This window comes from Meleagris gallopavo, chromosome 5, assembly GCF_905368555.1.
Source record: "Meleagris gallopavo chromosome 5, MGAL_WU_HG_1.1, whole genome shotgun sequence".
Taxonomy (NCBI): Eukaryota; Metazoa; Chordata; class Aves; order Galliformes; family Phasianidae; genus Meleagris; species Meleagris gallopavo.
In genome coordinates, this window is record NC_139408.1 from 35,833,592 (window position 1) to 35,847,385 (window position 13,794).

Genomic DNA, 13,794 nt, shown 5'->3' on the forward strand with positions numbered 1-13,794 from the left:
TTTGTGGCAGGGAGGGGACACATGAAGGGAAGAAATATTCTTTAATCCTCTGATTATAGTCCTTTTCTATTTTAGTTTTTAAATTTATTCTTTAAAGCTGTGGTTATTTTTTCTTTTATTAAGCAGCCAGAGTCACTTCTCCTTCTCTCTGCCCCTTCAGCCCCAGAAGGGCTCCTCTGAGAACCAGATCTCACCCCAGATTTTTCCCTCGCAGCTTGGAATGCTGCCATACATACATTCCTCTCCCTGTCTGTGCCTGAAGACTGCTCAGAAGCTCCAAATGCAGCTGCACCAATTTACTGGGACACTGCATCGCACCTCATTTCCCAGCCCTCACCAGGCCTAGATCACAAGGGATGCCATTGCATTTTTCAGCTAGAAATGTGAGTTCCATACAGTGTGGAATTAACCCTTCAGCTAATCCAGTCTCACCTAAGAATGACTGTTTTACGTAAGCAGCCAATATATTTGATCAAGCCCAATCCACTTTGATCAGACCGCAGAGAACGCTGTGTATGGCAGGAGATCTGGCCGGTGCTCCTGAGAGCAAACAGTTCCTTGTTTAGGAAACCTTCAACATAAAAGCTCCCTGTTGTTCTTGGTAGATGGGCTGAGAGCTGTGCCACCAGCAGTGTGATGGTGCCAGTGGAATTCAATGTCAGTGGATAAAAATCCTGCAGATTCAGGATCTATATGCGTATGTGCACGGAATTGCAGAACATTTTTTATAAATTACCTGAAATTCTTAATTATTAAAATTTTAGAAGGAATACAGGCTGAAGATAAGAGTATAACTCCACATGACAACCCTGAAAACCTGGCAGCTCACAGATCCAGTGCAAGGACAGTCAACAGGGTGACCTTCACTGGGGCTGGGGCGAAAATAATCTGGAATGAAATTCTAAGTGGGAGTTAAGCAACTGGAAGCCAGCATAGGAGAAGGGGCAGAGAAGATGATACTTTATCGTGGCAAAACCAGGCACAAATCCCAGAACAGGTTTGCAGCATCTTTGTTAACATCCCACAGGCACTTGCTGCGGTGAGACACCAATGGGACAATGAGCTCGTCAGGCCCAGTCCCACCTCAACCCGACATCCATGGAGCCAGGCAGGGTGGGTGCTGTGGATGCTGCAAGGCCCAGGGGGCTCAGGGACCTCACTATTAGAGAAAGAGCCGTGGAAAGACAGAGGGTGGTAAGGGGTGAGGCTGGAGCAGTTCTTTGGGCTGCACTGCTTCAGGCTGGGAGGCTCTGCAGTGCCTGCAGCCTTCTTGCATCCTTTGGGTACAGGTCTGGACTCTGGGACCCAGGGACACTTCTGTCACAGCCCCATCCTGCAGCACAGGTGCTATTTCTGGAAATGTCTGATGTTCCAGTTAACACACCCAGTGCACCTGATGGTGTCCAACTGGCACGACCTTGGCTGTTCCCGAAAGGAAGAGGCACCACCAGGCTTCTCAGCCCGCAGGCACGTGGGGTGTTCCTACCACAGGCTCCTTGTGCAACGTGACCGCAGAGAGACAAGCACTGAAGGGAAGGAACACCACTCTGCAAATCAAAAGAGCTATTTACGCTCTGCAAGAGGAGCGGTGAAACACAGTGTATTTGTAAGTGGGGATGCGGTAATTCAGTGAGAAATGCAGTTGGGAAGTCCCAGTAACAAAGGTCAACAAAACACTAGGAAAAATCACGCAGTCAGACAGGGAGGGATCCAGCTGTGCTGAGCATGGCTCATCGGTCCCAATTAGAGTGGTTTGTACTAACAAAGGGTGATCTCTAGCCCACAGAGCCTGTAATCTAATTTAAAATTCAGTGCAACAATGAAAATGAGGGAAAATAGGAGAGTAATGTAAAACATGATTAAGAGTTTGCTAAGCAAATGTAATCAGAGCACTTACAGAGACAAGTGGCTGAGTGTTCGGAGCAGGTGGGGCAAGTTCTCTTTCTGCACGAGGGCTCACATCCTCACCACCACTGCTGCAAATCCCTTGCTTGAGGGGTGCCGGACGGCTTGAGGGATGCCATCCCCATGTGCCCGCATTTCTGCAGGCAGGGGATACTCTCGGTGGGTCCCGTGGCACAGCCGTGGCTGGGGCTGGGCTCCAGGCACAGCACAACGCATGGAGCAAGGCTCCAGCCTGTGCAGCGGCCATGGCACGCTGCTTTGCCAAGTCGCCGTGGGACTGTTCCAGCTCACCCCGGGTAACCGAGTGACCCAAAAGTGAGGTGCTGACAACTTGAGGCGGGTAGGAGGAACCGTGGCAAAGCAATTCCTCCCCACACGTACGTCGCTACTTCCCAAGGGCGGCTGTTAGCAACTCGGTGAACGACACCGCTCCCGCTCCGCGCACGGCTGCAGACTCGTGGCACCCACGCGTGTCCGCGGCTCGCAGCGGGGCAGAGCCGGCTCTGCAGCCATTCGTTGCCCCGTGGCCCGGCCTCACATCCCTCACGCTCCGCAGGATGCCTAGCAGCGAGGCGGCCGTGTGCCGTATCGCAGCAGCTCCCGGGGTGGCAGAGCATTGCGAACGGCAGAGCTTCTCGAGGAGCGGCGTTCCTCGACGCCTGCACAGTGACCTGCGGAAACGCCCTCGAGGTGCGGTAGAATGGCGCGCGCCGACAGCCGTGCCTGCAGCCCCTCCAGCTCCTAGGAGGAAAACCCAGCAGAGCGGTCGGCTCGGCCTCGCCGCGGATGACTGATGACGGCCCGCGAAGGGCAGCGAGGGGCGCTCCTGCCGTGACCCCGCCGGGTTGCCGGGCCCGGGGACACAGCCGTGCCCCGTACCGCGTCCCCTTCGGCAGGGAGAGAGCTACCGCTCCCCGGGGGACGCCGCGGGGGCCGCATCACCCTCTCCGCGCCCGCCCCGGCAGCGGGGAGCCCCGGCCGGGTCCGGTCGCCTCCGCCCCCGCCGCCGCCGCCAGCGCCGGCCCCAACTCCTCATTGGCCGCCGACGCCGGAGGGAGGATGACGGCCGGGCGGGAGCGGGCGCGGGGGTATAAAGCAGAGCGGGCTCCGCTCCCACCGTCCCCCGCCTCGCCATGCCGCGCGGCTTTCTCGTCAAGCGCAGCCGGCGCCCCGGCAGCTCCTACCGGGTGCGCCCCCGGGAGCGGGACCCGCCGCCCGCCCCGCCGCCACCGCCGCCCGCCGCCACCGAGGGCAGCCCCGCAACTCGGCCGGGGGCGGAGGAGGAGGAGGAGGGCGAGGAGGAGGGGGGCGTCGCCGCCGCCCGCCCCGCGTCCGCCACCGCGAAGTGGACCTCAGGTGGCGGGGGTGCCGGGGGCGCCGGGCTCGGTCATCCGGAGGGGCCATGCGGCGGCTGGGGGCCGTGCGGCGCGGCGGGGCCGCGGGCGGCGTTCTTCGAGCGGTGCCTGAGCTCCCCCGCCTCTGCCGAGTCCTTCCCGCTGGCCGCCGCCTTCCCGCCGGCCGAGAAGCTGCCTCCACCGCCCCGCACGCCGCTGCCCGTGCCCCCGCCGCCGCCCGTCCCCGCGCTGAAGCGGCCGTCGCGAGCCAAGGCGCCCGCCAAGAGGGCGAAGGCCGCGCGTAAGCTGAGCTTCGCCGACGAGGTGACCACCTCGCCCGTGCTGGGGCTGCGCATCAAGGAGGAGGGCCCCGAGGGGCGGCCGGGCGCGGAGCCGCCGGGGGGCCGCACGCCGCTGGGCGAGTTCATCTGCCAGCTGTGCAAGGAGCGCTACGCCGACCCGCTGGCGCTGGCCCAGCACCGCTGCTCCCGCATCGTGCGCGTCGAGTACCGCTGCCCCGAGTGCCACAAGATCTTCAGCTGCCCCGCCAACCTGGCCTCGCACCGCCGCTGGCACAAGCCGCGGCCCGGTCCCAGCGCCGAGGGCCCCGCCGCCGCCCCGCCTGGCAAGGAGAACAGCCCCGAGCGGCGGCCCCGCGCCGCCCCGCAGCCCGCGCCGCCTCGTCAGCACCTCGGCGGCGCGGACAGCGGCGCCGCGGCCCCCGGCACGGAGGCGTTCTCGTGCCCGTGCTGCCAGAAGCGGTTCCGGCGGCAGGCCTACCTCCGCAAGCACCTGGGCACGCACGGCGCCCCGCGGCCCGCCCCCCTCGTGCCGCCCGAGCGCGGGCAGCTCTCCTTCGGCTGCCACCTGTGCGGCGCCCGCTTCCCCTCGGCGGACATCAGGGACAAGCACCGGCTGTGGCACGCCGTGCGGGACGAGCTGCTGCTGCCGCCGCCGCCGCCGCCCGGGCGGCCCGAGGGCGGCGGGGCGGCGAGCGGCGAGCGGCAGGGCTTCCCCTGCAAGCAGTGCCCCGCCACCTTCTTCAGCGCGCCCGGGCTGGCGCGGCACGCCAGCAAGTGCCACCCGGCGGAAGGCAGGCAGGTCCTGCTGCTCCAGGTGCCCGTCCGCCCGGGCTGCTAGCCCGCCGAGTGCCCCGAGCCCGGGCCGGGCCCGGCCGCGCTGTAATTCCTATGGAACGTCGCGGTCCGTGTCCGCGCGGCCGCGAGGCGGAGGGGCCGCGGCCCCGGGCGGCGCGGTACGGGGCTGCCTTCGGCCGGGGCGGGAGCGCGGCTGTACAGACGGTACTTAAAGAGAGGAATTATTTTTTTTTTCGTGAGAAAGGAGCCCGACCTAGCGACCTTGTTTCAATAGCCCTAGCCCCTGAGCTTCACCACTGAAGTTATTGTGAAGTGTTTCGTTCGCTGTATTATGTACCAAATAGTCAGGAAGGTGAATGTTCCCGTTCAGTCGGTGTCCGGTCACATAATAGCTAGAAAATCGTATGGGAACTTATTCGTGCTGTCCGCTTGCTAAGACGCGAGGCGTTGCTCTCCCTGCTAAGTACGCATCTCCCGCTCCTTCCGTGCGTCCGCGCTCCGGCACAGTGCGCGCGGCTCCGGGGCTGCCACGGGTCCCGCGCTCCTGCCAGCCGGTGTCCCGCAGCCAGGCCGGGCCGCTGCTGCTGTAGCGCGGCGAGCCCCGTGCTTTGCGGCGCCCTGCCCAGCGCTCCGACGCGGCGCGGCCCTCCGCCCGCTGCCGGCGTCCCGGGCTGTGTTTCTTCGTTCGGTTGTTTATTTATTTACTTATTTATTTTCACGCGGTGCTGCTTGTTTCCAAATGTGATCGCGGATGAGGCCAAAAGTAAGGACGAGCAAATTCAATAAATGGTCTAAAACAAAGCGAACGCCTTGCTTGAATTCCGGGGGGAGAAGCAGGTCGTTCGGTGAGTGCTGAAGAACCAAACCGATCCTGGGCAGCCTTCGCTACAGCGCTGGGAAAGGAGCACGCAGAGTATTTCCATCTTTTCATTAAAAGCGATGAATTCCCTAGTTCTGTATTTTGTTGCACACAACAGGGTGCTCGCACGTATCATGCCCAAGGGCTGAGAGCAAGTGATAATGCTTCATTTTGTGTTTGGGTTCCAGGATCTGGAAAACAGAAGGTATCCAGCGGCCCGTTAGGCTGCTCTGTGCCGGCCCCACCTGCAGCCCGCTGTGCCCTGCACAGAAACAACGGGCATTATTTTAACAGTGCATCTGTGAGACCCTTGGTGTAACTGAGGTTCACCTAGAAGTGCTGTTTATCTCACTGATCTCAGTGTCACTGCGTGTTTTTAAACTATCATTCTCCCTTCTCTGCTTGTATGAGCAAAGGGAAAGGGCTACGGACCCTGCGGACCCAAGGATTGCTGGCTGTTCCTACAGTCAGCAGCAGCACTGAGCTGCACTTTGTGCTGCCGGGCACCTTGTTCCCAACATCTGGGGATGGGGATCCCACACGTTTCTGTGGTGGATGGGGAAGTGCCCCCAGAGCTGGCTCCCTGCCTGAGCTTTGGTAGGAATGGAAGCCTCATATCCCTGGCAGCCCCCCTGCGCACAGTTTGCTGCTCTTCTACAAACTGGAGCAGAAATCTAGCGGCTGAGGTGAATGACTAATACACAAAAGGTGGTAAGAATAATTTTATTGTATTATTAAATAGCATGTCTTCTCTTCAACCATTACAAATTTGTAGATACTACATGAATGACAATACATAATTTATATTTTTACTGTTGCCCATATGATATATTTACACATGCAGTTAGTACCGATGCCATGCTACATGTTATTAACAGCATTCTGTTGTTTGCCAGCCCCAAAATGTGAGCATCTCATCTCCGGTAGGAAAGTATCTCTGGATGGGTGGAATGCATGTACGGAGCTGCTCTTGGGGCTCGAATCAGCGGCACTGCAGGTCCGATCCTGCAGCGTGTTCCCTTTGCTTCTGCAGCACACAGCATCAGAGCAATGAGTTTAGATCAGGAAAGTGCTTTTTTTTGTTGGTTTTTAAGGAACAATGACACACATATAGCCCAGCAGCCTGGTGAGAAAGGCTAAAACTCATGGAACTCAGTGGCACTGACTACTGATACCACTTTGAAAAGCAAAAAATATAAAAATATTTGGAAGCCAAGCAGAAGGAGAACTTCAGCACAGTGATTTTTATCTTTTCTGGCATAGATGATGGCACCACCTGCGCTGCTACGACATGACACACTGCTCTGTGAGGAAGGAGCTGCTGCTGCGTGCAAGTTACTCTGTTTGGGCTCTGTAATGCCTGAAAGACTGTTGGAGTACTTCATTCTTAAATAATCTGACACAGGCTGCGCATTAGCACTGTGACATCTGACAGAGACTTTACAAATGCAACTCCAATTTAAAACTGTACATTCATTTTTCAAATTGTACATATTTCTTTCTTTGTTTCAGAGAAAATTGTAATGGGGCACAATAAATATGGTGTAACCAAACGGCAGTCTCCAATTCTCATGTCACTCAGATCAACCAGAGCTAAAAAGGACTTTCTGGGAAGGTGTCCCCATCACCCAGCACAGCAACAGGTGCAGAGGGCAGGCTGCACTAAATAAAAAAAGAGGGAAAAAATTGTATTTAAAAAAAAAAGGGGGGGGGGAGGAGGGAAGAGCCTGGAGTTTGAGTAAAAAAGAAAACAAAACAAAACCCTAAAAAAAAAAAAAAGATGCTAAAATACGAAAGTAAAATTCCAGTGTCACTGTTTAAAACAAGCACACAGATGGGTAGGCAGGGACTGGGTGCTGTCCTCCAGCTGCGGGCTGTGAGTGCTGTCAGGAAGCTGCGGGCACCCCGCCCTCAGGACTTGTTGGCTGAGCCCGAGGAGCGCCGCAGCTTCATGGACATGCGGCTCTTGCTAGTCCGAGGAGACATGGGTGAGGCTAAGTCTGTTCCATCCGCCTGCGCTGCTGCTGCTGCTGCTGCTGGAGGCTCTCCCGGCTGAGTCTCTGGGCAGGAGCCTGCAGAGGACAGCAAAAACCGAGGCTGTCAGTGCTGCCTCCATGCCGCGCCGTGGGCATCCGTACACAAGGGCAGGCAGGAGCCCCGTGCTGCCAGCAGCCCACCACGTGCACCAGCCCCTCACCAGCTGCAGGTGGCTGCAGTGACTGCCGCAGCACCAGCCCTAGAGAAAGGGTGGTGCCGGGGGCCACCGGGCTGCAAGGCCACGGAAATCGTTGCCCTCGGCCACTGACGCAGCACTGAGGTGGGCACTGTAACTCTGCTATGCAGCGGGACTGACCCCTCTCTAACTCCCTGCAGGGATGGAGAGGGATTATGAAGGCCATTGCCCCAGAGAGTTCAGTCTTTATGACAGCGTGGAAGATAAGAGCCCATCGCGTGTCAAGGGAGCTCTGGGGACGCAACTGAAAAGGTGGAGTGAGCTGGGAGAGCAGAACGCCTCTTCCCACCTCAACTTCAGTCAGTGCTCCAAATTCCTGCAGGGCCCACAAGGCAAAGCTTGAACAGATCATACGAGCTGGATGCACTGCGCATCCCATGTTCTTTGTAAAAGGAACAAGATGAATTTGAGATAACGGTGCAGAGCTCATTCCCACGCCCAGAGCTGCTCTGCAGCGACGTCCCCATAGAAGCCCTTCTCATACAGCTCTGCCTGCTTCTGCCAATAGATACTATGGGAAAGAGGCAGCGCGACATGGCAGCTACGTTCTGCCTCCTGGGTACAGAACTGGGACACTGCAAACTCACATACACAAAACTAAACTCATTTGATCAGCCATCTGCAGAGACCAACAGCTGCCTGGCCCCAGTCCTCCCACTGCTGCTGACCATTTCTGAACTGTGTAAACTGCAGACAGCAGCCCAGTCCTGCAGAAGTCAGTGGGAAACTTCTGCCGGCTTCGGTAAGTCAGAAAGAACATCACCTGCTATTCTGTCTGCATCACGGTAATGCTTTTAAAATAATAATGCAATAATCAGAACTGAAGATATTTCTCTCTCAGTTAACATTTCACATATAATAGGTTCAAAAAACCCCTGCTAAAAACAGAACTTTTCTTTTCTTTGGAAAGACTCCTGTCAAATAAAATCATGGCAAAAAATTCAGGTAGGAAGTCTGAGAGTACAGTTAAAGCACTGCCATAAGCCTGAAGGGTTCGGTGCCTGGAGCCCTCCTGGCCTGACCACTACCTGCCTTTTCCACCAAGGCCCCACACTCTCTTTCTCCAGCTTACACCAGCCACTGAGGTGACGGGGAGGAAAAAGGGCTGCTATTTGTTCCCCAGCTGGGGACAGCAATTCTCTTCATGAGCTGGAGACTTCATTGCCAAACAATCTGGAAAAGCACGATAATGCCTGACTTACTGCGCCTCATAAAAAAAGGCAGGCAGGGAAACATGCACTCTCATTTTCTGAAATTCTATCTTGTTCTAATTTTACAAGGAATTAAAGCATTTCAAACGGTGGAAGTTAGAGAACAGAAAATAACTGTTGTTGTTTTGCACAGCATACCATTCACAGCTAGCGTGAAAGACCTTCCGTTTCAAGCCTTTGCCCTTTACCTTGATGTGGCCAATGCTTTCTAGTGGAGGTTTTGGAAGGAGAAGAAATATCACAGCATTTCTTTCTTTGTTGAGAATGAAGAAGTGATGAGGAAGGAGAAGTGGAAAGAAGTGAGGAAGGGAGAGGAGAGAAGATAAAAGATAACAGGTGTGAGACATGAGACACGAACCGCAGAGATTGAAGGGTATTAACAGATGAGTACAGAAAACAGAATTTCGAATTTCATTATGTAATTGCTGCTCATGCTACAGGTTAAAGAGAGTGATGAGTTAGTTATGTGCAATGAAGCAACAGCTCGGAAATCCGGTGTCATACTTACCAACTAAGCATTATAAGAAAAAAGGAAGGGAGAGAGAAAGAAAAGAATTCTATGACATTATCCAGATCCAGCAACCTTGTTTATAGCAACAGATACATTCTAAGCATTGCCTGCAACGTTTTCTCAAAGTCTGCGAAAACAGTTAAATACTCACACACATACACACAACCGAGAAGGAAAAACAAATGGCAATTTGACATATGGCTTCTGCTCTCCAGCTGTGCCACCTTTTATGTATGCCACAATTATAGCCAATCTCAACATGAGACTCTGAAATCACGTCAAGAAGAAAAAACACTGGATTTGAGCTAATTAGTCAAGGAGTAAAACCATACTTCAAAATTTTATCAAGGGCTGGATAAGGAAAGCCTTAAAACTCCACCTAATATAGCAGGGTATTATTCTTGTAATATCTTAAAATTTTGATTATAATTTCTGCAAACAGACATTAGAAATCACAGAATTCACATATAGTCCAATTTTAAGAAACTTGACTTAGAGTTGCTGAAGAACAGAAGTCACTTAGAGTGATTTTCACATCTGAACATACCACACCAGAAGAGTGAAGAATAATGGCACTTAAAATATATTTAAAGTCTCACAGGAATCAACAGACTGATTAATTACTCATTTTCTTTGGATTTTAGATATGAATATATATCTATATGCGCGCACACACACACACACACACACACAAAATGTGGTTATATAAATCCACAAGTTTTAAAACCTTCAGTGTAAGTTTGAAGTTTTACATCTTTGTGCAATGAAATATTTAGCTATCCAAACTATAAAAATAGGATTAAACAAGAAGGCCTTTTTCTCAATTGACCTGTAACAAGAAAATTCAATTAAAATAAACAAAACAGATGAGTTAACTTTTTTAAGAGTTTGAAAAATGTTTAAGAGTCGTTCATTTTTTTTAGTCTTTTAAGCTTGACAACTGACCAAACTGGCATGGAGCATTTTATCAGCTTGATACCAGTTTGATAGCGTGGGATCACAGCGTGAAGCTATTTCAGTTGTTTGTGAACATGGAAGCTATTCAGGGGAGTTGAAAGGGGACATTTTCCCAATACATCTGCAATTTTTAGGATCCTCTAAAGACAATAGGATTTTTATTTCTCTCAGAATGGAGCTATTTAAACATAAAAAGGAATTCTAACTACAGACTGACTTAGAAGGGATACAGATACACCATAGCACACCCATTTACATGGCACATCTCACTCAACAGTTCTGACTTGCAGAGGTGAAAAATTTAGACCACGAGTGCAGTGGGGCACTGATCTGTTGCCTGTTGAGCTTTCTGGCTTTATTGCATCAGTTGTGTGATCAGTGTTTTTCTGAGTGTCGTTTCTGTGAACAATGACCCAGGGAAATACCATTTGTCCATGCTGGTAAATTCTGATTTTAAGATGCTCCAAGCCCTGCTTTGCCTGACATCCAGGGAAGAGAACAACCACTTGAATAGTTTGTGCCCTCTGCCACTCTTACAAACACCAGCCCAAAGCTGGCCAGACTATCAGTTACACTCAGCAGAGCCTTGCTAGGGCCAAAGCATTATAACTTTCAATAGTTTGGGGAAAAGATGAAAAGAAGCAAGAAGCAGGTACAGAGAGGATGACTGCAAAAGCAGCTGCCAAGCAAGATGAGAGGCAGAAGAAGAGATGATGAGTAGCCTGGAGACCTGGAGCCAGACACAAGAAAGATGCAAGAAAGATGCACAACCAAAAGGGGTTTATGGAACATGAGTGGAAAAGCTTACATCTAGCAAAGAATACTCTTCAGAACCTGTCTGGAAAGCTGACTACTGGAGAAACCTATTCTGTATTAGCAAATACCTTGAACATCCACTGGCAACATTTCCACTCTTTCCATTGGTAGAGGTTCAGGCAGAGTAAGACAGCTCCCTGTCACCACAAATCACTGCACTACTCCAGTTCTCAGAAATTGGTGGTGAATCTTAAGGTTACAGTTTTGCTTATGAATCATGATGGCTATTGATCAGTGTTACAGTTTCTCTTTTGTCCTATGCCTTAAGCAAAAACAAGAATGGAAAAACCTACACATTAAGTGTAGTTACAAAACAATTGATCTATAAAGTCAAATGTTCAAAAGCTAGGAAATATGAGAATTAGAATTGTACATGCTGCTTTAATTTTATCCCTTGGTACATGTATGTGTGGGATTTTTTTAATTGGGCAACCATATTCCATTTTTTTCAGTAGACGCCATTAAATGTACAAAGTTGATTCGTTTGTGACTCCAGCAGTCAGAGAATCACAGAATCATTTGAGTTGGAAGGGACCTTTAAAAGTCATCTAGTCCAACTCCCCTGCAGTGAACAGGGACATCCAAAGCTAGATCAGGTTGCTGTAGTCCATGCTGAATTTACTGCTTCAAAGTGCTGAGGATTCTCAGCTTACTATGACCAAAGTGGTCAACAGCTATTCAGAAACATTTAATGTTTCAGCTTCAGTTGTCCAATGTGCAATTTTTGGAAAATTTTATTAAGTTCTGTGGTTTTGCTCTGACCTAGAAGTACAAAAAATTCTTAATAAGATTGGACTGGAGAAGAATAATGAGAAACTCTTCGCAGCCTTACTAGACAAACAGCCTTCATAAACAATCCTGCTTTTAAGCATGTTTTCAATCACAGACTCCAACTACCAGCAAGAGCATTGGTTAGACCTCTCTGCAGTGAGAAAGGCACCACCACCATCTGCGAAGGGCTAAAACAGGATAAAAAAGATTATAAAATTCTCTATTTTAAGGTACACAGCAAACAAGCAGCAGGGATGATGATGCAAGCTCTGGAACGTGAGAACTTCTTGTACAAGGCTGAAGAACCATTGACTCCACATTCCCCCTCTTCTCTACATGTAAGTCAGAATGCCTGCTGACTGTGGGAGAGAGGCACCAGAACTGTGCTGAACTCTGGCTTGAAAACACAGGAATGATTAATAAGATCAAAAGGTCTTCTGCTGACATCACAAGTAAGATACTACAGCAGACAGGTTCTCTTTCTATGAGGTTTACTATACTGCGGACCAATTTATGGTAGCAGAGTGAGTTAAAAAAAAAGTACCACAAAGAAGAACCAAAAGTAAATCATCAGTACAATTTAAAACTTAGAATCTTAGCATCTTAGCATGAGGTCAATAAGCCCTTCAATATCATTGAGCTTGTCACTGACAGTTTTCTTGGACTACTCTGGTGCCACAGAAATTGGGTTTACTCAATAGCTGTATAGCAGGAAATATTAGTTTGCAGTTACTCTTTCTTTAGAGACAGCAAAAAGTAAAAAATGCAGTAGCAAATGAATTCTGTGACTAAATAGAGGCAAATCTCAATTAAAAAAAAAAAAAAAAGCATACATATATTACACCAATCAATTCCCTAAGAACGGGGAGGGGGATTTTGCAGATATTTTGACAGGACAGCTTATATATCTAGATAAAACAGCAGCTGCCAAAAAACATTGTATCAATGAGCAACCACTCTAAGGAAGGTAACAGTTTTTGTTGAGGATTCAATCTTTCATAAACAGAAAAAGTACACTGTCACTGAATAGCATGTTTTCTATTGGCCAGCTGTCATAGTTAAATTGAAAAATTTGGCATGCTGAAAGTGGCTGATAGGATCACAACAAAATTTACGGTGCCTGGTGGTGGGCTGTTGTAGCTTCACTGCTTCCATATATTTGTCTCAGAGTAAGGAATTGTATGGATGTAGTATTATTTACAAAAATTGAACATATTCAACTACTATAAACTTTGAGATCATGATCCAAGTAAACAATCAAGTCTGTAATATCTAACGTATGAAAATATTTTCTGGTTATTTCTGGTCTTTTTTCATAAAAAGCAGACAAAATATTTTTAATTTTGAAAAATAACTGCAACATAATTTTAGAAACTGGTCAGAAATTTTCAGGTGATGTGAAAACATCTGGCAGGTAGCCTGCAAAGTTTTGAGTCATTATGGGTGCAATGAATGTGTGTGGATGCCCAGGCAGGACTCCAGTGCCACTCCTATGTGCAGTCCTGGCACAAGTCAGACCTCCATACTCATCTTTGAAGAGTTGCCAGATCCAGGGAAAGTAAAAATCTGGTGGAATCTTTCTTAGGACCATGGTCCTTCAAAGTTGAGGGTCATCTGCATTTACCCTGCTCACAAGTATACCTTCATTAGAACTGGAAACTGGTGGTTTCCAGACTAATCAAGCTTGGGAGATGACTGCTACTATATGGCACAAGGTCCAGAAGAACATCTATCTCCCTTAGGACAATACATCACATTTTGTGGAGTGTAAACATGCGCATTCACTCAGATGTGAAATGCATCACAGATTCCTTTTAATAAGATTTCTGCAGAAAAACATTACATGGGAGAGAAAGCTTAAGACAGAAATCAATTTTTTTCAGAATTCTTTTTCCAGATCAAGTTAGAGTAAGCAAGTATGACTCACAATTTTTAAGAGAACACAGGAACTGCCACTGTGGAGCAATGCCCTGTATTAGTTTGGTGCAATGGAGAGAAGCAGCTTTGCTTCTCCCTGAAAGAATAAGCTAGATGAAGAACACAGAACCACACTTAGCCTGGAATGAGATTTCCAAAAGTGAACATGCAGAACTGATACAA

The 13,794-nt window shown here is 50.1% G+C and overlaps 2 protein-coding genes across 10 annotated transcripts in view; one reads left to right on the forward strand and one right to left on the reverse strand.

Annotated features, from left to right (window-relative positions):
• The first annotated feature begins 2,950 nt into the window (after positions 1-2,950).
• On the forward strand, positions 2,951-5,614 carry INSM2 (INSM transcriptional repressor 2). Its single transcript, XM_085223813.1, has one exon. It carries the CDS (start codon positions 3,039-3,041, stop codon positions 4,377-4,379), a length of 1,341 nt encoding a protein of 446 aa, XP_085079939.1. The 5' UTR covers positions 2,951-3,038; the 3' UTR covers positions 4,380-5,614.
• A 290-nt stretch (positions 5,615-5,904) lies between these two features.
• RALGAPA1 (Ral GTPase activating protein catalytic subunit alpha 1) overlaps positions 5,905-13,794 on the reverse strand; it is a 113,669-nt gene continuing 105,779 nt past the window's right edge. For 7 of the 9 annotated variants that reach the window (XM_085225209.1, XM_085225210.1, XM_085225212.1 and 4 more), the window contains one exon: positions 5,905-7,267. In XM_085225209.1, the coding sequence (XP_085081335.1) occupies positions 7,107-7,267 (161 nt within the window). In that variant the 3' untranslated portion in view covers positions 5,905-7,106. Of the gene's footprint in view, positions 7,268-8,777; positions 8,893-13,794 lie in introns of all 9 variants that reach the window. The other 2 variants (XM_085225218.1, XM_085225217.1) reach the window with 1 other exon arrangement.